Below are 22,942 nucleotides of genomic sequence, written 5' to 3'. Positions count from 1 at the left end.
TGTCAACACCTATCAAGAAGTGATAAAATGTGCATTTATGAATATGAGTGGTTTCCTCAACCAATTGCAATTTAAGCAACAGAACTATATATCTGTTTTTTGCATGTGTTTGGGTACTTGTAGATACGCAATGAGTTGGCAATTAGGTGAAGGGGAAATAGTGATGAATGGAAGTAGATTCAAAGTTGTAGTATTGGGGGGTGGGGGTGGGTGCAGGCCCAGCATGGATTGGCTTAGGTGCAGTGTGGGGAGTCTGTGGAGGTAAGTGGAAGTGAAAGAGGGGGTTGTGAAGGGTGAGGGCTGGTGGAATGTGGTGAATTCTCCCTTTTTGGAGAGGAGAAGTATCTGGTTTGAATCTGACCCCAGATGAAGCCAAGGCATCTTTGAGATTGTGAAAAAAGCATGCTTTTGCAGAAAAAAGTGCACTAAATTAATTGGGAACGGCAATGTTGCCAAGAAACTGTCAAAAAATGCGGACTTATAAAGGCTATAATCAAAGTGTTGATTCACATTAAAGGATACAGGATATGTGCTGTGAGACCAAAATTCAAATCTGTCAGTTCCACAACGGGGTGCCTATTGATAGACACTTCCAACTGCTTAGTGATTTGAAATATTTGCTTACATAAGGGATTAAGCACTTAAGTGTAATTTTTTTGATATAGATTTATATACAAATTTATTTTGGCATCCAGGGTTTCTACATGTCTGAAGAGGTTTAATGATTAACTTGTAAATATTTCTGTAGCTATGGTGATTTCTGTTAAAACTATCAGAGGAAGATAACTCAAAAGAACTAATGCATCTTTGTTTACATTGGAAGCATTTACAAGTGAATAAATTATGCAATATACAATATTTTCTGATGGAAATTTCAGTAGTTTTTTTAAATCTTAGGAAGAAATACCCATTATTTGAAGAAAAATGTTTTAGTTTATTTTGCTTTGGGGCAGTTTTGTCGGTTTTTTTTGCTGAAACTGGATGCATGACACAGTTGCTCCTGACAAATAAAGAAGATAGTTTAGAATTGTTAAAAATCGGTTAACGCCGTGTAAGGAGTTTAGTTTAAAAGTTCCAGACCATAAGTGATTAGTTAAACTCTTGTAAAGGTTATGTAAAACTGAGAGATGGTAAGCACAGTTATCTAACTAATCAAGGAAGAGCCTATCAAATTTTTGTAGCTGGATATTGAAGTCACAGCTAAGTCAAATGCTACGAGGGACAGAAAAGGGCATTCTCATTGGTATTTGAGTACTGCCATGGGATATTAATGGAATTGTATTTTACCGTGTGTCAAAACCTTTAAATGTGTTTTATATATACACCGTTTGGTTTATTCTATCTTAATTTCCTTTAGACAGTAAAGTTCAGTAAGAGACTGCCACATTAAAATCACACAAAATATAATCGATTAAGTCCAATTTCAGTTTGGGATCTCAGGTGTCCAATAATAATATCAGCTGGAATCATTATATAAGAAATTGGATACTTCAGTAAAATGGTTGCTTTCATAAGGGATTAGTTGAAGTAATTTCTATGTATTTTTTTTGTATCAGTGTTTACATTATTCAATAGTGACTTCAGCAATAGACTGATAATTTAACTCTCTGTCATAATGCCACCTAAATTATACTCATGCTGGATTTTAGACGAGGTTGCATAGGCAGGAAGAGGCAAAGAGTTACACTGATTTGGCAAAGGGTCTTAAGGGACATGTTAAATGATTCAGGATCTATGAAATATAAGAGGAGCTATGGGTAGATTGACACATGGCTATCAATGGTCTTGGAGGATGGGTAGATAGGCATAAGGTACACAAGGGGCCATGGGTGAATGCACAAGGGCATAGGTTGCATGGAAAATTAAGTGCGGGAACAGGACTTGAAATTAAACTTTGAACAGTGTCAAAAGCCCTAGGCAGGTTTTCTGCCCGGGCCACCTTGGTAAAGTTGGGCAGACTCTTAGGTTCTTCCTGGGTTATCCAGCCAACTCGCAATTCTATCATCACCACCCCCCACTCCCAAATCTTGGAGAATCAGCCATTTTTAAAGATTGGGTTTTCAAAGCTGGAAAATGTTATGACCTATTCAGATTGTTTATGACACAGATTCCTGGCCAGCACTTCCTGAGGTGGAACTTAACGATGGGCTTTCTGGTCCAGAAGTAGAGACACTACCACCACATTGCATGACCCCTATACTTTTTAATCAACCTGCAGCAGGTCAAAGTTGAACCTTCTGGTTCAGAGGTAAAAACACCATCATAGTGCCACAAGACCATCTTTTACACTGAATACATTTAAAAAGTGACAACTGCTTACAGAGACACCTTACTCCTGTGTTTCCTTTCAGCTTTCATAAGCTAAAACACAGCCATGCTCTCAGGTCAGAAAGCAAAACAGTAACATCTTGGGGCAACTGTGCATTTTAAAAAAAATCAGCTTGTTTGAAGGTAATATACTCATCACAACCTGAGGTAGGACTTGAACAAAGATCTTCTGGTCCAGATGTTGGAACACTATCACTATATCACAAGACCCCTTTTAATTAACTCTGTAGGAACATGGTTAAAGCCAGGACTGCAGGCAAACAAAGTGGCAGGAAAGTAATCAGATAATGAGCACACTCCGCCTACATATCTGGGAACATTTCTGAAGAGTTAGTAGGCAGTAAGACATCAAGTCATAGATAAACTGAAACCATCACCAGTCCATTCTGCATGCGGAGTATTCTAGCTAGGTTGTCCAATTCTGAGACCAATGGTTTGTATAGAGGTGCAAAAGCTTAGTCAGTACACACCATGTCAACTCTGATAGATGACTGCAACTTGAAACTGCAGAAGACTAAAAATGTGCTGCAGCAGCAGAAGAAAGCAACCAATAAACATCCTTTCAAATAATACAACTGGAGATTCTACTATTGCCGAGTGAAGTTAAAGACATTGATTGGAATGTTGAGCTCAAAAAGACACAAATAGCATTAAATTAGTGTGTTGCTGACTGTTGCTATCTAGTCAGCTCCGAAAGGGTTGCCTGAGGATGAATGGATTTGGGAACAAGTGATGATTATATGTTGATTAAAGATAACTGGGTGTGAACTTGATTGGTTGTATATTTGTGTATAATGGGAACATGCATTCATTAGGTTGTACTTCTATGATATAAGGGTCGGAATGAACTCTCACTAGAAAAGTAAATACCTGGATTCTATCTAACAATCTTTAAGTTCAGGTATCTATCTCTGTATGCCTAGTCTCCTTCCAGCTGGCATTCATTGTGTGCTAAAATTTGTATCAATAAGGAATTCAGTATGGTAAACCATGTGTGTGTATAGACTGCAACAATTTTGAGGTCTAAGGGCACTCGTGATGGTCAAAAACAGATAATACAAGTCTGTTTCCTCACCTGGTGGGGGCATTCTTCCTTCAGCTTCAGGACCACACTACCAGGCTCAAATGGGGGTTGAAAGCTTGGAAACAGTGACATGGTTGATCATGGGTGGCCAGCCACCAATCCCACCTGTCTCCAACAACCACACATACAAATACACTCTCTGCTCCATGCAGTAGGCCATTCCTTAATACCTTCAGTAACCTGGAGGCTTGCTAGAAAATTCCAGTTAACCTGTGAAAATAAGGAATAAAGCAGTCCTGCCATCACGTCCAGGAGAAAATGGCTCTAGGGAGTGACGGAGCCCGGGAACCAGTCCAACAACTGGCATAATGATGTTCTGCAACTACCTGCCTTCATTCCTGGCCCAGCTATTCATCACTGCCATGGCTTTATGGGGTGTATTTAGGATTGATTCATTAGCCTGCAACTCAGGTAGCTCAATTACTACAGCATCAAACGTTTTATATATTTGCAAGTGATGAATTTAGAATACTACGGAGATAGGACCGGAAATTGGGTAGCTCTTTCAGGAGCTGATACAGTCATGAAGAGCTGAATGGCATCCTTCAATCGTGTAAAATTCTTTGATTAGTCTCAGAAATTTTATTAGGGCTACTTTTTGAATTAAAAGGCACAATGAGACAAATTTCATTTGCATGTCTGAGTTTTGTAAAATCATCTGACCAAGTTAATTGTACATTTATGTTGCCTCATTCAATACATTTTGTGTAACAACTTACCTTGTTACAGCATAGCCATGCATTTGCAAGAATTTGAGCAATTCGTAAGCTTTCTCTCTGTCTCGAGCTTTCTCTTTAGCAGTCAGTGTGTCATACGGAACCAAAAGTGGATGGGTTCCACCACCTTGTTTAAAAAAGAGAGAGAAAATTAGAGTTGAAAAGTAGATGCATTAGAATCTGTGAGGGCAGGCTGAACAGAATGGAGCTAAGGTAATGAACCTGAAAAAAGTTTAAAAAATCATTATAAATAAATGAATTATAGGAATGCAGTACGACAAGAAAGCACCATATGCATGATGACTAGCACATACAAATGGAAGGAATACGCAAGGCATTTCTAATGGTAACAATGTAGCATGAAAACAACATACCATACTAGCCTGTAGAATCTGGATGATGAAAACACTATCTGCACTGCCCTATCAGGTGAAACAATCTGACTACTCTGATCAGATAAGAGGAGATACAATGGGGGAATGAACTATATAAATATGTATTGGGCAGCAGCCAAAACATAATGCTCATTACAAGCAGCATCTGATACTTAACTTCATTAACTGCAATGGAACTGCAGACCACCAGGTGCTGCCTCTAATGGGTAGCTATTGAATATGGCACACTACCCATGATGAATTTCTGGTCTCCCAGGGAATTGTCTTATATGGTATCTGAGCATTCTTCCTTTTGAAATCTTTCATTTTGAATTCTACAAATATACAAGTATCTACATAAAGTGTGCTCAAAAGTAATCAGACAATAGTCAGAATTGGGTGATAGCTGAAGAAAATCGAAATATGAAGATAAACCATGAAAAAGAAAAGGAGTAGGAGGGAAAAATATAAACTGAAGAATGAGGATCAGAAATAAAGACACAAAGGGGAAGAATAACAAGCATTAAAAAAAAGGGAAGTGATGAAGAAATACTTTGAACAGAAACTCATTCAGAAAAAAAGGAGCGTAATGGAAGCAAGTAATGAGAGAGTGAAATCTGTAATGATGACAAAATAATGTGAGGAGACAAATGTAAGTTGCATCAACAAGATGAGTTGATCTTCTCTGGGTACAATTATGAATGCTTGCCAGGTTAAACCATCAGGCTAAATACTGAAAAACCACAACATTTTAAAACAATAACATTAAATTTGAACACTTTCTGTTCTGCTAATGCAGCAAAATTGATTATCAACATTTGGAATGTGCTTCAGGTAATATTTGAGAAACAAAAGCAACTGTGATAAATTAGATTAAGGAAACACTAATCAACTTACATGTACAAGGAACAATTTAATCATTTAGACTTGTTAAATATTCTCACTTTTAAAAAACATTCTAGTACATTTTTACAATGACACTTTGGTAACACGAGAACTGGTAGTTAAGCGCTAGCAGTACACCAGTGTTATTTTCAAATGGTATGAAATATTTACTGTTCATGGAAACAACCAAATTGAAGTCTTAACACCTTCCGAGAAAATGATGCAGTGAGCAATTGCAGTTGTTAAACTGCAAGATATTATAGCAGAATAGCAAACACAGAGATGCAATGTTCTGCATGTAATTACCTCACAAAGAAGGGAAACTAATCCATTTACTAAAAACAAAAGATTTATAACAGTTATGTTGAAATCAGTTACCTGGAAGTTCCATTCTAGTATGTATAGTGTGTCAATTTTTAGTGAAGAGGAAGGACAGAATTGTGCCAATTTAGGTGGTCAGCATTGTCCTCACACTTTTCTCAAAAATATTTTAAAGAGAATATTTGAGGGAAGAGCAACTTTGAAGTGAAGCACTATCTCTGGAAAGAAAGTGAAACTGAGAAAAGGCACAACATATATCAGTGAGCAATTCACAATGAAGTAATGCTGATCACAGGTTATTTGTGCATTACTGAAGCATTTACATGATTGATCAGTCACAGTATGCTGACAGGAAAGTAACTGGCCGATACCACTGGAATGTGAGCTGACATCAACATACCCACCACTTGCACCAACTGAGCAATTAATATCCAACTGGATATTTCTACAAAGTGGCTGTCATAAATGAATTGTGGGAAATTAGGAAAAATCTCTTCAATCTAATTCATAGAAATGCAGCTAAATCAACAGCTACCTCATTTTCACGATGTCTAAATGCTGCACTATATGATGCAATGCGTCTGAAGAATTATGATTTGGAGAAACTGGTGTTGGACTGGGGTGGACAAAGTTAAAAATCACGCAACACCAGGTTATAGTCCAACAGGTTTATTTGGAAGCACTAGCTTTCGGAGTGCTGCTCCTTCATCAGGTGGTTGTGGATTCCAAAATGTATGACTTCACATTTATTAACATTGAATTCCATCTGCCAGACCTTTGCTCACACACTCAATGTATCTATGTTCCTCTGCAAAGTTGTGTGATTCTTAACCCTGAAGAACTAGTCAGCCTTTTTAGAACATAAGAACTAGGAGCAGAGTAGGTCATCCGACTGTTTGAGCCTACTCCGCCATTCAATAAGATCATGGCTGATCTTCTTGTGGCCTCAGCTCCACTTAGCCGTGCTCTCACCGTATCCTTTAATTCCTTTATTTAAAGAAATATATATATATACATTAGCTTTAAAAACACTTATGGAAGTAGCGTCAACTACTTCCCTTGGCAAGGAGTCCCATAGATTAATAACCTTCTGGCTGAAGAAGTTCCTTCTCAATTCTTCTCCCTTTAATTTTGAGGCTATGCCCTCTTGTCCTAGCTTCAACTGCCAGTGAAAACATCCTAACTACTTCTATTTTATCAATTCCCTTCATAATTTTACATATTTCTATAAGATCCCCCCTCATTCTTCTGAATTCCAATGAATATAATCCCAATCTACTCAGTCTCTCCTCATTAGCCAACCCCCTCAATTTCGGAATCAACCTAGTGAACCTTCTCTGCACCCCCTCCAGTGCCAATACATCCTTTTTCAAGTAAGAAGATCAAAACTGCACACAGTACTCCAGGAGTGACCTCAGCAGCACCTTGTGAGGTGCAACATAACCTCTCTGCTTTTAAACTCAATCCCTTGAGCAATGAAGGACAAAATTCCATTTGCCTTCCTAATTACTTATTGCACCTGCAGACCAACCTTCTGTGATTCATGCACAAGGACATCCAGGTCCCTCTGCACAGCAGCACGCTGTAACTTTTTACCATTCAAGTACTAATCTTTTTTACTGTTACTCCTACCAAAATGTATGATTTCAGATTTATTAACATTGAATTCCATCTGCCAAACTTTTGCCACTCACTCAATCTATCTATGTTCCTCTGCAAAGTTTCACAGTCCTCTGCACACTCTGCCCATATTGTTTTGGAAAATTGTGTATAGCATGATTCTACCAGACTATTTTCACATGATGGGAAAAGCTTATAACGAGATGTTTACCCTGGCAATCATACTCATGACCTCCTGACATGCTAAGTGGAGAAATGAGATATATTCTGCAATGGATCTTCTTGACGAGATTAATGTGCTGTGTTCCGTCAAATGAGATTCATGGCCACAATTGCACTTCAGGTCATCCCTGATCTCCCACTTATGAAGGTGAACCTGCAAGTAGTCTGTGTTTGCTAGCTAGAGTTATCACCAGAACAAATGAATACCTGAACGTCGCCTGGATTGAAAATCATGAAAGCATGAGGAAGAAAATCTTAAAAATGAAGGCATAGTAATTACATGAGATTATGGTAACAGACAATGCATAAAACATACAGCAGGTTTTAATACCCGATGGCATATTATTGGCAATGTAATCTTACCTTTAGCTTGCAACTCTAGCTTCTTCTTACGACCCCATGTGTTGTGGTAATTTTCTGCGAGTTGCTCTGCCATCGACTGCAAAATATAGGATGTGTGTTTAAAGTCCAGAAATATTACAGAATGTCTCAATTTTTCTAATCTTTTAGGCAAGTTTGGATCACAACATTATCTTTGTTTAAAATGAAGTATTTTAAATCCACAAAAACATCGAATTTAGCAGATAAGGGCAGCTTGAATCTGGCAAATAGATTGAAAACGTAGCTGAGAGGGGTTAGAAGTATATCAGAGAACTAGGAGAACACTCAAAGTTTCAGAGTCTACACTACATCAGTGTTTTAACAACAAGAATAATAACAATTCTTAGTTACTCATAGGAACGAGTAATGCAGTTCTTTGTACAGCTTCTTATACCATGTTCTTTATGTGTTCACAGGACGTATACAATCATGGTATTAAACACTCTGAAATTGCACTCTGAAACCTGCCTGTTGCTCTTCTCTAAATCACTTCAGAAGATCTTTATCTTAACAATTTGGACAAATTCCTAGTCTGTCTTCATTTGGGCCGATGTCAACTCTGTCTGATGGAGCTCCTATGAACTACCTTAGGATGCGTTACTCTAAAGGCACTATACAAATGTGATGGCTGCTGATTAATTTGCTTAAACATGTGCCTGGCATGCTTAGCATTTCAGCAGATGATGCACTAGGATGCCAGCCCCTCCCTTGGGAAAGTTACTTATTTGTGGTTAAAGCAGTCACCTATAGCATTGGTATTCATTTTAGTTGGACGTGAGACAAAATAGGGATTCAGTTACTGACCAAGAAACGTGGCTGAATTCTGGTGTGTCATTATGAGCCATGAGACAATCCAGACGAGATTTGAAAGGATGCTGTCAGGACTGGAAATTTGTAAGTTTAGATTAGATAGTGTTATGAAGTTGAAGGCGTGTACTGTACCTTTAAGAGAGAGTGCATGCTGTTCTGCACTGAGAGCCTATAAGAGCAGAATGTATTGGAAATTTGAAATTATGTAACAGTTGGTATGAAATAGATACCTGAATAGGTTGCTGTTTTGACAACAATTCAAATTTAACCAGTTTAAATTATGTTCCAGGATAATAAAACCCAACCAAGTTTGAATTTATTATTTTGCCAACATCGATCCAATGAGACGATCCGATGTTGGGGATATAAAAAAGGCAGGCATTTTTAAAATCAGACAGAGCAACTGCAATCGAGAGAGAGAGAGACCCAAGACATTGAAACGTTCTCTGCCTTTTCATATGAAACACCTTCACAGTAAAAACAAAGACGATGACCCAGGGAGATCTTTAGCCGGAGTAGAAAGACACCAAAGATGACAGCGCAGTATGGTTTTGGAATTAAGTTGATGCAATTTTAATAAGTGTTTTATTGGAACAGTATATTACAGAGTTGGACGCAAGTAATAAGCAGTTAAGAGAAAGGGGGCTTAGAGTTGTGAATATTTGTTGTTTAATGTTTACTTTTCAAGTTAAAGAATACAATGGTACTATTTTCTTCAAATAGTGGAATTTAGGGAGTTCTCTGTCACACATATTTTAATAGATTACAAGGTGAGGTGAGCTTTTCTGGGTGTTTGGTTTAATTAACAGAGAGATTCACCATCGTGTCATAACAACAGGCAGTTGTTTTCCTCAGAAAGGAGGCTGAGGGGAGATTTGGTTGAGTCATACAAGGTTGTGAGCAGGCTGGACTGAGTGAATATGAATGTCCAATTTCCCTTAGCAGAGAGATAAAGTGATTAGGGGCATGGGTTTAAAGTGATTGTCATAAGGATTATGCCTGGACAGGGTGCAGAGGGGATTCACTAGCATGTTGCCTGAGATGGAAAGTCTCAGTTATGAGGAAAGACTGGATAAGTTGGAATTGTCTTCCTTGGAGCAGAAGAGGCTGAGGGGTCATCTGATTGCAGTGTACAAAATTTTGAAGATTGTGAGAATCTTTTCCCCATGGCAGATGTGTCTAAGACCAGAGGGCATAAATTTAAGTTTAGGAATAAGTGGTGAGAGGGGATCTGAAGAAACATTTTTTTCATTCAAGAGGGTTGGAGAAATATGGAACATGCTGCTCAAGGTGGTGGAGGCAGGTACTCCCACAACATTTGAGAAGTATCTAGATAAGCACTTAAAATGCCAGGGCATAGTAGGTTATGGACCAAGTGTAGGTAAATAGGATTAATACAGTTTGGTGTTTATTGGTCAGCATTGACATGAGCTGAAGGGCCTGTTTCTATGCTATATGACTTTAGGTAACAGAGTTGGGGAGATTAGAAAACAAAATTTCATGCAGAGGGTCATCAGGGTCTGGAACTCACTGTCTGAAAGATAGTATAGGCAGAAATCGACAACATATTTAAAAAGTGTCTGTGTACACATTTGACATCCCACAACCTCCAGGGATATGGACCAAGTGCTGAAAGACATGATTAAGCTGGGTGATTCATTTCCTGGCTGGTCCAGATATAAGGTAAAAACAATGACTGCAGATGCTGGAAACGGGCAGAGCCACCTTATGTGTTGTAAAATTTTCTACATTTTCTAAATATTCTAATCCTCCGATAGGGAGGAATATGCAGGAACTGAAGAGAGGGCAGGTAGGGATAGTACGTGAATTACTCTTTAGGAGGTTCAGCATGTACACAATGGGATGGATGACTATGTTATAATGATTTTAATACCACTGATATAATGCAAGAAAATTGATGAGTTTAATAGTGGCTAGTTAAATGAACCAGGTTGCCTCCTATACAGTCACAGCCTGCTTATCAGCTACTGCATCACATTTGCTTTGAAAGTTGTGTGGTTCTTACACACCCTGCACTTCCAGGGTAGTCTCCTGTTGCTGCACTGACAGAAACAGGAAATGCCTGCAGCCTCCATGCTGTCAACTCCACACCAGCTCTGACTTTTCTCAGTGCTGTAAGGCTTTGCATCTTTAAAGTGTTTCCATTAGCCAGCAGTTAGGAGGAGCAAACTCACCATCCACCAGTAGAAACAACTGGAGACCCCAACCATTTTTATAGGCGGCCATTACTAACAGCCTTTGGTGAGCAGCTCACTCTTTTAGATCAGTTTGCTGATTAAAAAGAAACAGGTCAGATAGTCCCAAGCTGGGACAGTTTAATTAAGATAATAATAAACACCCCTAAATCTCATGAAGATCATTTAAGAATCTTTTTCTTGAGTAGCCTACAGCGATTCTTTCAAGAACCAATAGTTTGATCACACAACATCAAATCCACAATATTATGGAGAGCATGAATTATACACTGAGATTTGAAGGAGGTCATGAGGTTGCTGCTCGTTTCTACCACAAACATTAAAACATTCATCAAATGAGAAAAACCTGGAAATGATCGAGGAGGCTTCAGTTGGTGTAACATTATTGTTTTGATTCTGCCACCATTGTGGAGAAAGGAATTGAAGTCCCTATTTTTTCTTAACCACAAGTCTCTTTGCAGGTCTGTCCTGGAATTCAGTATTCAGGTTTTACATCCCAGCCTAGGCCACTACATAATCTGCCTGTCTGAACTTCAACAAAAATACTTGGATGTGTTTTTAAATTTCTCACTAATATTCATAGATGCATAATAAAATTAAGGTGATTTGACCAGTGGTAAACATAAAAGGTATCTGGTAGTTCTTTTTAATGTTATTGAGTCATTACCATTTTTTGATAACATGAGTGACCACAGGGAAATGTCACACAATTTCCTCCGTATTTATAATTCTGTTTACATTATGAAGATTCACGATGCTTATCAGACTAAGTAATATTCACCTGAATTAACAAATCAATCGACAGGACAAATTGTTTGATATGATGCAACACTCCAAGAATTTTCACCTTCACCTTGTAATTTCAATGTACAATGTATTGTCAAATTAATACAACTTGAGTAAATTGTCTGTGACCACTGAAAACAGCAGTTTCCAAGCAGATGTGAAATCACACTGAAATATTACCCTGCAGAGCTGTAAATCGTTTGAGTGAAAACAATATATATTCTCTACCTGCAATTCACGAGACAATGTCATGTTCAGCAGCTCAGGGGGTTGTGGATTGTATCCATGACTAGGATCATAGACCATCTGCATGAGAAATTCATATTATGAAACAATATTATGGAACTATGACAAAAATAAAATAATTTGTCAAAGCATAAAAAATCACTATCGTAAAGCGACCACTTGCTTTGTCATTTCAAAGTTCAACAAGATTTCACCATGTATGTTTTAAAATTCTTCACAACAGCCTCATGATTTACATAATTCTCAAGAAGCAATGACTAAGCCAAAAAGGGTATGCTTGTAAAAATGCCATTATCCCTTTTAAAAAAATGTTTGTTTAAGTTTCAGTTAGGCCAATTATTTCTTATCATAGAATATTAGACTACAGAAGAGGCCCTTCAGAAAAAATGCACTGCTCCCTACTCTAGTGCCACTTCTCTGTGCTAGTCTCATAGCCTTGAATGTTATGGCACTACAAATGTTCATCTAAGTACTAATTTAAAGGTAATGAGGTTACCCGCCTCAACTATCCTCCCAGTCAGTGCACTCCAGAACCCCACCACCAACTGATTGAAAAGATTTTTTTCCTCAAATCCCATCTAAAGCTTCTGACTTTGACTTTAAAAGTGTGCCTCCTCGTTCTTGACCCTTTGACCAGGGTCAATTTAGCTCAGTTGGCTGGATGGCTGATTTGCAATGCAGAATTAATGCCAACAGCATGGGTTCAATTCCTGCACCAGTGGAGATTACCACGAAGGTTTCTCCTTCTCAAACTCACCCCTCACCTGATGCATGGTGACTCTCAAGTTAAAGAACCACTAGCTGTCTCTCACTCTATAATGGCATTCCTGAAGAAGGGCTTTTGTCCGAAACATCGATTTTCCTGCTCCTCGGATACTGCCTAACCTGCTGTGCTTTTCCAGCACTACTCTAATCTTGACTCTAATCTCCAGTACCCACTTCCCCCTATAATGACAGAACAGCCCATGAGGGTTCCGGTAACGTGATGGTTATTTTACCTTTGACTAAGCAGGAACAGTTGCTTTGTATCTGCTCTCTCCTTGCCCTTGTAATTTTATACACCTCAAATCAAGTCCCCCTCAAACTTCTCTGTTCCAAAGAAGACAACATAATCTAACCTCTCTTCATAGCTGCAATGTCTTTTCCCAGGCAACATACTGGTGAATTTCCTCTGCACTCCCTTCAGAACAATCACATCTTTCCTATAGGACGCCAGCTACGGTTTAACCAGAGTTCAGTACAGCTCCAACATAACCTCCCTGCTCTTATAATCTATACCATGACTGATAACAGCTGACACCCTGTATGGCTTCTTAACTACTCTATTAACATGTCCAGTCACCTTCATGTATCCATAGACATGCACCCCAAGATTCCTCTGTCCCTCTGAGCTTCCTTGTGTCTGTCATTGATTATTTTCTTCCAAAGCGCATCACTAGACATTTATTGGGATTTAATTCCACCTGCCTGTCTGCCAATCCATTTATATTCTCCTGAAACCTAAGATTCCTCCATACTGTTAATCACCTGGCTAATCTTTGTCATCTGCAAATTTACTGATCATTCTCACCCTCTACTATATTCTTATCTATATAATTTATGAATATCATAAATAATAAGGTGCCCAGCGCTGACCTCTGTGAAATGCCACTGTACACTGGGCTCCAGTCACACCAGCCTTTTACCACCACCCTCTGTCTCCTGTCACTAGCTAATTTCGGATCCAACTTGCCAATCTACCCAGGATCCAACAAGCTTTTACCTCTTTTATAAGTTTCCCATATGGGACTTCGTAGAATCCGTGTAAAGTACATCAACCGCCCTACCTTCATCCAAACACTTGGTCACCTCCACAAAAAGTACAATCAAACTTGTTAGGCACGACCTCCCTTTGGAGAAAGTGAGGACTGCAGATGCGATCAGAGCTTAAAAATGTGTTGCTGGAAAAGCGCAGCAGGTCAGGCAGCATCAAAGGAGAAGGAGAATCGACGTTTCGGGCATAAGCAATTCCTGAAAAAGGGCGTATGCCCGAAACGTCGATTCTCCTTCTCCTTTGATGCTGCCTGACCTGCTGCGCTTTTCCAGCAACACATTTTTAAGCTACGACCTCCCTTTGACAAAGCAAAACTGACTATTTCTGATTGAACTTGGCCTCTCTAAAACCGAGATTTTCTCCTTCACTATTTTCTCCAATAGTTTCCCTATTACACATATATTATTGTCTAATAGTAAGAACAGAGCAGCTCTGGAAAATGTGCAAAGGAAAAGGACGATACCAGTCATAGAGATGTACAGCATGGAAACAGACCCTTCGGTCCAACTCATCCATGCCGACCAGCTATTCCAACCCAACCTAGTCCCACCTGCCAGAACCCGGTCCATATCCCTACAAACCCTTCCTATTCATTTACCCATCCAGATGCCTCTTAAATGTTGCAATTGTACTATCCTCCACCACTTCCTCTGGCAGCTCATTCCATACATGTACTATCTCTCCGTGTGAAAAAGTTACCCCGTAGGTCTCTTTTATATCATTCCCCTCTCACCCTAAATCTATGCCCTCTAGTTCTGGACTCCCTGACCCCAGGGAAAAGACTTTGTCTATTTATCCTATCCATGCTCCTCGTGTTTTTGTAAACCTCTATAAGGTCACCTTCCTAGATAATGATTACAGGGTAGCCTAAGAGTTCTTTACGGTAATAGCAGGGCTTGACAGAATCTAGGTAGAGAAACTGTTCCCACTTGTTCAAAGGGGAGGGCTATAAATTTAACATAGTCAAAAATAGAGTCATAGATTCATTGGCTGAGCTGGTGTGCTTTTCTGCGGACATTTCGTAGCCTTGCTGGGTAAAGTATTGGTGGTCTGGCCTGTCTGGTATTTGTGTGTTTTTGTTTTTTAGTACTTCCAGTCATATAACATTAAATAGACTGAGAAGATGAACTGACAATGTCACACAGTGAGGCGACGAAACATCTATAGAAAAACACACCAGCTCGGCGAATGAATCTATGACCTCGTCCACAACCCGAGCTACAAATCTTTTCTAAACCTCGAATCAAAAGTAAATCTAATAAGGAATTCTGGAGGAACTTCTTTACTCATTACCACATAGAAGGGTTAAGGATTGAGGAGAGTAACATTTCAGGGAAACTAGCACTTGAAAAATAAAGGATCTAAAAGGACATATTGATAAGAGTAAGGCAAAGCAAAGTAGAAGGCTCATGTGGAGCATGAACACTAAAGGCTGTTTCTATGGTGAAAATTCTATGTTTACTCAGCCATTCTTGATGTTGAGTGGCAACCATTTTAGCTGAACAAACTCAACCAACAGGTTACATCGGATAAATTAGCAGGAAACTTGCCACGAAGATACATGAACACTAACTGGCCACCAAAAGACCATGACCTACTATCACTAGTTTTTATACATACAGACAAAGAGTGACACCACTTTGACTGGGACAACACACACATCCTAGGACAGGCAAAACAAAGACCCACACAAGGATTCTTAGAGGCCTGGCATTCTAACCAGAACTCCATCAATAAACACATCGATTTAGATCCCATCGACTTTCCCTTGAAAAAAAGAACCAGAAATGACGTCATCCACCTTAAGAAACCAAGACCTATACATAGAGAGGCGGGCCATACCATCAGCATTTCATCGGAAACTCTCACTGATGATGTTACCTAGTATGGTGACGAAACGTCTGAAAACAAATCTTCCAGCTCAGCAAACTAATTTACATACTTAGATTACTGAAATCTTTTACTTACCTGGGCGGATTGTGAAATCTTGCGGGTTTTCTTCTCTCCTTTCTCACTCTTTTCCACTCCCTCGCCTGCTTTTTCAATCGTCCATTCCCAGGCAATCATAGCTTTTAGAGATTCCTTAATTGGCCATCTATATATTTCCCTGTCCTAGAGACATCCATGTTAATTGTTAATAGCTGTAAGCTGTAAAGTGCTTTTAAAATTAAATCTTGTACATGGTAGTAGGTATTAACTGTGGGTATATTGATAAAGTATTTTATCCAGATTCAAACAGTAATGCCTATACCTTTTCAGAGAATGTTTTATATGGTCTTAACCATGGATGGGTCTGGGCTTCTTCATCAATAGTTTCACCATAACTCCAGTTATTTTGTATCTGCAATGAAAAATAAACTTCATGTAAAATTTGATCTTAAAATTTATTGTAGATTTAAGACTTATTTATACAGAGTCACAATTTCCTTAGCACTTTTTACTGGCCTGAGAACAACAAGTGCTGGCAATTATTTGTACTTTTGATTTTGGGTACCATTTTGTTGATTGCCTCTAAATAACTTCCTCAGTTCCACCAGAAGACAATAGGACAAGATTTAAGTACTCAGGAAGCAAGTGAGAGAAAACATCATTTCTGCTTGTAAATGTTAGCAGGGGATCTGGTAGATTTCATCTGGTGGTCCTCGTTTTCATACAGCTGATCAGCTGTTCACCTGATTTGAGCAGTAAGTGGAAAACAGCAACAAGCAAGATCAAGAAGAGACAGTCAGCAGCAGGAATTCTTTTCTTTATTCTTTCATAGGATGTCAGAATCACTGGCAAGGCAAGCATTTGTTTATTCCTCATTGTCTTGAACTGAATGACTCCTTCAGCCATTTAAGAGGGGAATTAGGAGTCAACAGTATTGCTGTTTGGAGTTGTATGTCAGCCAGATTGTGCAAGGACAGCAAAGTTCCTTTTCCACAGGATATTAATGAACAATATGTTTGTGTATGAGTCAGTGATGGTTTCATGGCCATCACCAGTGAGATTATAGTGTCAGATTTCAGATTTTATGAATTGCATTTATATTCCACAAGCTGTCATGGTGGGATTTGAATCCAAGTCCAATGACATTCCCACTACACCACCTTCACCCTGATGAGGGGGCTGTTTGGAAATCTTGAGTACATGATTGAGAGAGGTTTGGAAGTGGCAGACGGATATTTAGAGATGGTAGAATTCCACTCCATTACTACTCTCTGAGTAAAGAACCTACCTCTGACATCTGTCTTATATCTATCACCCCTCAACGTAAAGCTATATCCCCTCATGCTAGCCATCACCATCCGAGAAAAAAGGCTCTCACTATCCACCCTATCTAATTCTCTGACAATCATGTATGCCTCTATTAAGTCACCTCTTAACCTTCTCTCTAACGAAAACAGCCTTAAGTCCCTCAGCCTTTGCTCATGAGATCTTTCCTCCATACTAGGCATCATCCTGGTAAATCTCCTCTGCACCCTTTCCAATGCTTCCACATCCTTCCTAAAATACGGTGACCAGAACTGTAAGTAATACTCCAAGTGTGGCTGCACCAGAGTTTTGTACAGCTGCAACATCACCTCATGGCTCTGAAACTCAATCCCTCTACCAATAAAAGCTAACACACCTTATGCCTTCATAACAACCCTATCAACCTGGGTGGCAACTTTCAGCGATCTATGCACATGGACACCGTGATCTCTCTACTCATCTTACCATTAGCCCAGTACTCTGTATTCCTACTACTCCTTCCAAAGTGAATCATCTCACACTTTTCCACATTAAACTCCATTTGTCACCTCTCAGCCCAGTCCTGCAGATTATCTATGTCCATCTGTAACCCGCAACATCCTTCCGCACTGTCCACAACCCCACCGACTTTAGAGTCATCCGCAAATTTATTATCCCAACAAGGAAGAGTTGGAGCAGGATCCCTCCTACAAAGCATTTAATTAATGTCTTTGCAGATTCATTAACAGCCTATCCCCAATAATTTATAGTAACTTTTCAGTGACATGGCCAAACAGCAGCTGTCGAAGTTGCACCAAGTGCACGGAAGCAAGCTCATCTCTCAGAATTGGGAAGAGATTCAAAAAGGTATATAAAAAATTGTTTTTCCACGTTTGAAAGGCATATCCTTTTGTAGCTAATGTTTCAATATATGTGAGAGGAGAAGTCAGAATTCAGAATTTTGTCAGTACATAGGTCCTCAACCATCTGGCATCATTTGGGCATTGGAGCAGCGGGCATGACTCAAGGTGAGCACCAAGAAGTAAGTGCTGGAAACAAGCCGTGTATCTTCAAAAAGCGGAGCCTTTGGAGGTGAACAATGGCCTACAATACACTCAGGCTGAGGAAGATGTCAATTAAAAGAGAGGTGCTACTGCTACATGAAAAGTAGCCTCATCTTGGTACCCTCCAGGAACAGGACCTCCCTGTTCCCCTTATAGGTACCTAGCCTCTGGTTCCCCTATTCCATCTTGGATGCCTATGGTGCAGTTGCAGGTTCTAACCTAAATTCTCAACCCCTTGTCATGGCTGCTGTGGGTGTATGAAAATGCCTCATGCCTAATTATGTATACATTGCCTAGGAAAACCTGGAACTTAGTCAGGTTTTCTCTGGGTGGATTCCTAACACAAAATGCTACCCCTTTTTCCTGTTTCCAATGTAAAAATCAGCCCAGGTGTAGGAATCCAGCAGATTACAGATAAGACAATGGTCATTGTATTCCTCTCATTGATACATGTTAAGCTAACTATTTGACTGCAATATATGGCCTGAACAATATTGCAACTGAATTGTGCATTTACTGAAAAATACACCATTTTTCTCACTTTCCAAATATATTCCATGCACAATCATAATTTGAAATATGCAGTCTGTAATAACTGATATCAGAGAATTTTTTTGTGGAATTGCATCATGTGGTAATGCTTGCAGTATGAATTTTTACTTTGGCATAAAACCCCTGCTATGCCTATTCTATTTTAGTTTAGGACTAAAATGTCTGTTTTTCAAATTTAGTTTCCAGAACTATTGTAATTTATTCAATTGATAAGTGGAAGTCTTACTTGGAACAAGAATATCACCTCATCCATTTTCAAACCTCATTATGAATAGGTGTATGAAAGACTATTTGTTCCAAAAGATCTTGTTCATTATCAAACAGTTTAAAACATGTTCTGAAGGCATTTTGATCTCTTGGACTGCATGCATCTTTAGTGAATGTGTGTTCCCTCAGAAACACCTTGTGTCTTTCTGCTTCTGTGCAAGTGTATTACTTCTGTATGACAGTTTTGATTGAAAATAATAGCCTTGCAATTTGGTAATTATTGCCTGCTGGAGCAAAGAGATGAATAGTGTAGACATCCCACAAAGTCTTTGATGCTGTGAACTGAAACTAAAGAACAATTGTATCTCCCTTGACTTATCTTTTGCAGAAGGCAGACATAAGGGAGCAAATTTTAATTCAAAGGAGCTTTGATCTTCACTGTACTTATTGCTGTGCATGCCTTGAAAATGTTGGAAGAAAGTCTGAATTATAAGCATTAATCAAAAGATTGGAACAAAAGTTATGAGTGTTCTATATTGGTTCGATTACAACACAGTGAAATCAGGCTATTCAAAGGGGATACATTCCCAGAAAAACTTGCGATTTTGGCAAACGGTGTTCATGGCAGACTACGCATTCTAAGCATGTGAGACACGAACATTTTCTGAGGGGCAAGTTTTTTAAAAAATGTTTTCTTTTAAGGTGCAGGTAACTGAAACTCAGACTTGCGCTGTATGGAAATTTATACAGTTCAGTTTTGCATGTACTGTATAGGTAAATTTGCAAAGGCCAGACAGCCAACAATAGGATTTAACAATGTCACAAAACAACCCACCTAAACTGCTGCTCTGCATGGATTAGAGATTTTACAGTTCCAAAATCTGGTTGAAGCCGGTTAGCACAGTGAAAGGCAACATATTTCAATGCAAAAGCTGAAAGCAGTAGAAATATCATACCTTCTCAAAAGCCCACTTGTCATGTGTATACTCTGCATACTTGTTGATAATAGAGTCCAGCTTTTCAGGAATTATGACACTGTAAATATAATCAAATATCATCAAATAGTTTGACTCACAAAACAAGTTTAAAAAAAAAATCAGTTGCTCCTCTCGCTCTATATAACATCCCTACCTATACCGATGGTCAAACCTGACTTTGCTATCTCTGTGGATTCAGTCAAGGTCTCCCTGCTATAGGAAAGATGTTGTTAAACTTGAAAGGGTTCAGGAAAGATTTACAAGTATGTTGCCAGGATTGGAAGGTTTGAGCTATAGGGAGAGGCTGAATAGATTGGGGCTTTTTTCCTTGGAGTGTCAGAGGCCGAGGGGTGCCCAGATACAGGTTTAAATTCATTTTCCTACATGGATATGATGAATAGCCAAGGTCTTTTTTGCAAAGATGGGAGTCCAAAACTAGAGGGCATAGGTTTAAGGTGAGAGGAAAAGATTTAAAACTTCTTCTCACAGAGGGTGGTGTGTGCATGGAATGAGCTGCCGGAGGAAGTGGTGGAAGCTGGACAATTACAACATTTAAAAGGCATCTGGATAGGTACATGATTAGGAAGGGTTCAAAGGGGTATGAGCCAAATGCTGGCAAATGGGACTCGATGCATTTAGGAAATTTGATTGGTATGGATAAGTTGAGGATAGCTGGTTGGCGTGGATGAGTTGGACCAAAGGGTCTGTTTCCATGCTGTATGACTAAGGTCAAAGTTACACTTCCTTGCATTCCTTAACATCTATTTCCCAGATCCTTTTACTACCAGGCATCCTCCTACAGCTATTGTTGGGAGAAACTGCATTTTTAAGCCGCTAATTGCCAATGTGTTAGCCTTCCATTCAAGATGGTTCTTTTGCTGATGTTGATTTATTCAATCATCTTTTTGCATCCTTTCATTTTCTAATAAAACTTAATAGTTTCCTACCCCTACTATTTCCCCCAGTACGTTCCAATTTTTTTGCTCTATTAAGTCTAAAGGGTCCAAACGTATATGTCTGCTTCACCACACCTAGATTGAATGGGATCATGGCTAATACCATTGGGCTTTCTCTGACAAAAGATCCACAACTCCTGTTTTACTTGGTAGCACCTTTGATCATCTTACATGTATTTCTTGAAACATCTGTATATTATTCATCTATCAGCCAATATCACTAAATCAGAACTGTTATCTAGTATTGCGTGGGATTTGCATGGGCAAATTAGCTTCCACATTTTCCTACATGTCACAACAAAGATAACACTGGCTTTCACGTTGGATAGTGAACCTCACTGTCACCCTCACTACCCTCCCCGACCCTCTTCAAAAACTATCCTTGGCTCATAAATCATTTAATTTCTGTTCTTTACTTTCAAATCCTTGAACAAGTTTAGTTTTCCCTCATATCCATGCAGGTCTTTTCCTGAACTCCAAATCTTGTTTACTCTATCGCTTGGTTTGTCTTAGTGCCAAGTTCCCCAAAGTATCAAACATTATTTGTGCAAAGGTTCCTTCATGATATCTTGTCACAGCACATCTCTGTAATCTCTTCTACAGGTACAATCCCTCCAAAAGGCTCTCTAATGTAAGTGACTGGTCTGAGGGGCGGGAGAGCAAGAAAGGGAGAGAGAGAAAGAGAGAGAGAGAGACAGACAGACAATGAGAGAGAAAGAGAAAAAGAGAGAGAAAAAAGAAAGAGAAAAAAGAAAGAGAAAAAAGAAAGAGAACAAAGAAAGAGAACAAAGAAAGAGAGAAATAAAGAGAGAGAAAGAGAGAGATAGAGAGAGAGAGAGAGAGAGAGAGAGAGAAAGAGAGAGAGAAAGAAAGAAAGAAAGACTGCCTCTTATGGTGCCATCTTAGGTAAAAATACCTAGGTACAAATCTTGGATACAAAAGAAGAATAAAAAGTCATTGCATAGAAAAAGACTTCTGAAAGGAAGAAAAACTATCTAAAACAAACTAGAAGAACACAGATTGTTCTCCTTTAATAAATCTTTTTCTCTTCAGGCACCATGGCACTTGTGACCATGGACTTTGTTGGATTAGTCCATGATTAGGCTTGGTAAAGTACTGCAGTAGTTTTCTATTGTGTTTTATAGGATGGCTGATCACAAACTTTCCCATGTGCCATTAGATCTGTTGGAAGGATTTACAGGCTGATGAACCACCCATTTAGCCCTACTATGGACAAATGGTGTATGTCCAACAAGTGGGACTTGAACCCGGAACATCTGGCCCAGAGATCATAGTGCTCTCCACTGTGCCACAGGACTTGCAATAAATAGATACCTATTTTTATATGATTTGAAGATTAAACTCAAAGACATCAGAAAAACTAGCAGTTCACAGAGATCGAAGTCAGCTGAGAAAAAAGTTAAAATAATTCATACTTCATTGTGTCGACAGGTTTTGGGTCAAAGTTGCCTTCTGCATCCACTGAAGCTTTTTTTTCGACTTTGGAGGAATAGCTGGCATCAACATAATCTGGTGGCAGTGCACCAGCTATTGCACACAGACACTGCATCACGGCCTTGAATAAGTCAGTATCATATTTCTGCAAAACACATGCAATCTCATTAAATCTCTATTTCTACCAGATGTTAACTCATGCAATAAATTCCTCAAAAAACAAACAAAAACAGACGTACTTATTTAGATTTTACTGTCACTTATGTATAACTCTTTTCAAGATCACTGAGCGCTTCAAAGCACTTCACAACTAATTTTTTGTAAGAAGCATTTTTTGAAATTTATTCATAATTTTTAGGTAGGAATCATGGTAGCTAATTTGTCCTCATTAAACTCCCACAAACAGCGTTGTGATCATGGCTTTTGTTTAAGAAAATTGATTGAGGGATAAATATTGGCTAGGATGTTGGGAAGAACATTCTTCCTTGCCTTCAAATTAGTGCTGTAGGATCTTGTATATTCATTCAAGCAGATAGATAGGATCTCAGTTTAACATCAATGCTCCCTCAATACAGCACTGGATTGTCAGTCGTAAATTTTATGCTCAATCCCTTGAACTGGGAACTATGTGACTCAGAGGCGACCACGCTGTTACCACCTCAGCCATGGCTGCTTATACAAGTCACATAACTGAATCTCAATTTAATTCCAGATTT

The 22,942-nt window shown here is 39.0% G+C and overlaps 1 protein-coding gene across 15 annotated transcripts in view; it reads right to left on the bottom strand.

Annotated features, from left to right (window-relative positions):
* The window catches only part of LOC122542710 (ryanodine receptor 1-like), a 404,506-nt gene that overhangs the window by 149,348 nt on the left and 232,216 nt on the right, over positions 1-22,942 (bottom strand). For all 15 annotated transcript variants that reach the window (XM_087983940.1, XM_087983944.1, XM_087983942.1 and 12 more), the window contains 7 exons: positions 22,208-22,371; positions 19,795-19,873; positions 16,054-16,143; positions 15,771-15,914; positions 11,972-12,049; positions 7,914-7,989; positions 4,132-4,255 (listed from right to left, as the gene is read on the bottom strand). In XM_087983940.1, the coding sequence (XP_087840066.1) occupies positions 4,132-4,255; positions 7,914-7,989; positions 11,972-12,049; positions 15,771-15,914; positions 16,054-16,143; positions 19,795-19,873; positions 22,208-22,371 (755 nt within the window). The remainder of the gene's footprint in view (positions 1-4,131; positions 4,256-7,913; positions 7,990-11,971; positions 12,050-15,770; positions 15,915-16,053; positions 16,144-19,794; positions 19,874-22,207; positions 22,372-22,942) is intronic.

This window comes from Chiloscyllium plagiosum, unplaced genomic scaffold (genome assembly GCF_037043375.1).
Source record: "Chiloscyllium plagiosum isolate Xiang-an unplaced genomic scaffold, Cpla_swu_hap1 HiC_scaffold_47, whole genome shotgun sequence".
Lineage (NCBI taxonomy): Eukaryota > Metazoa > Chordata > Chondrichthyes > Orectolobiformes > Hemiscylliidae > Chiloscyllium > Chiloscyllium plagiosum.
This window is presented reverse-complemented; position numbering and strand designations above follow the sequence as displayed.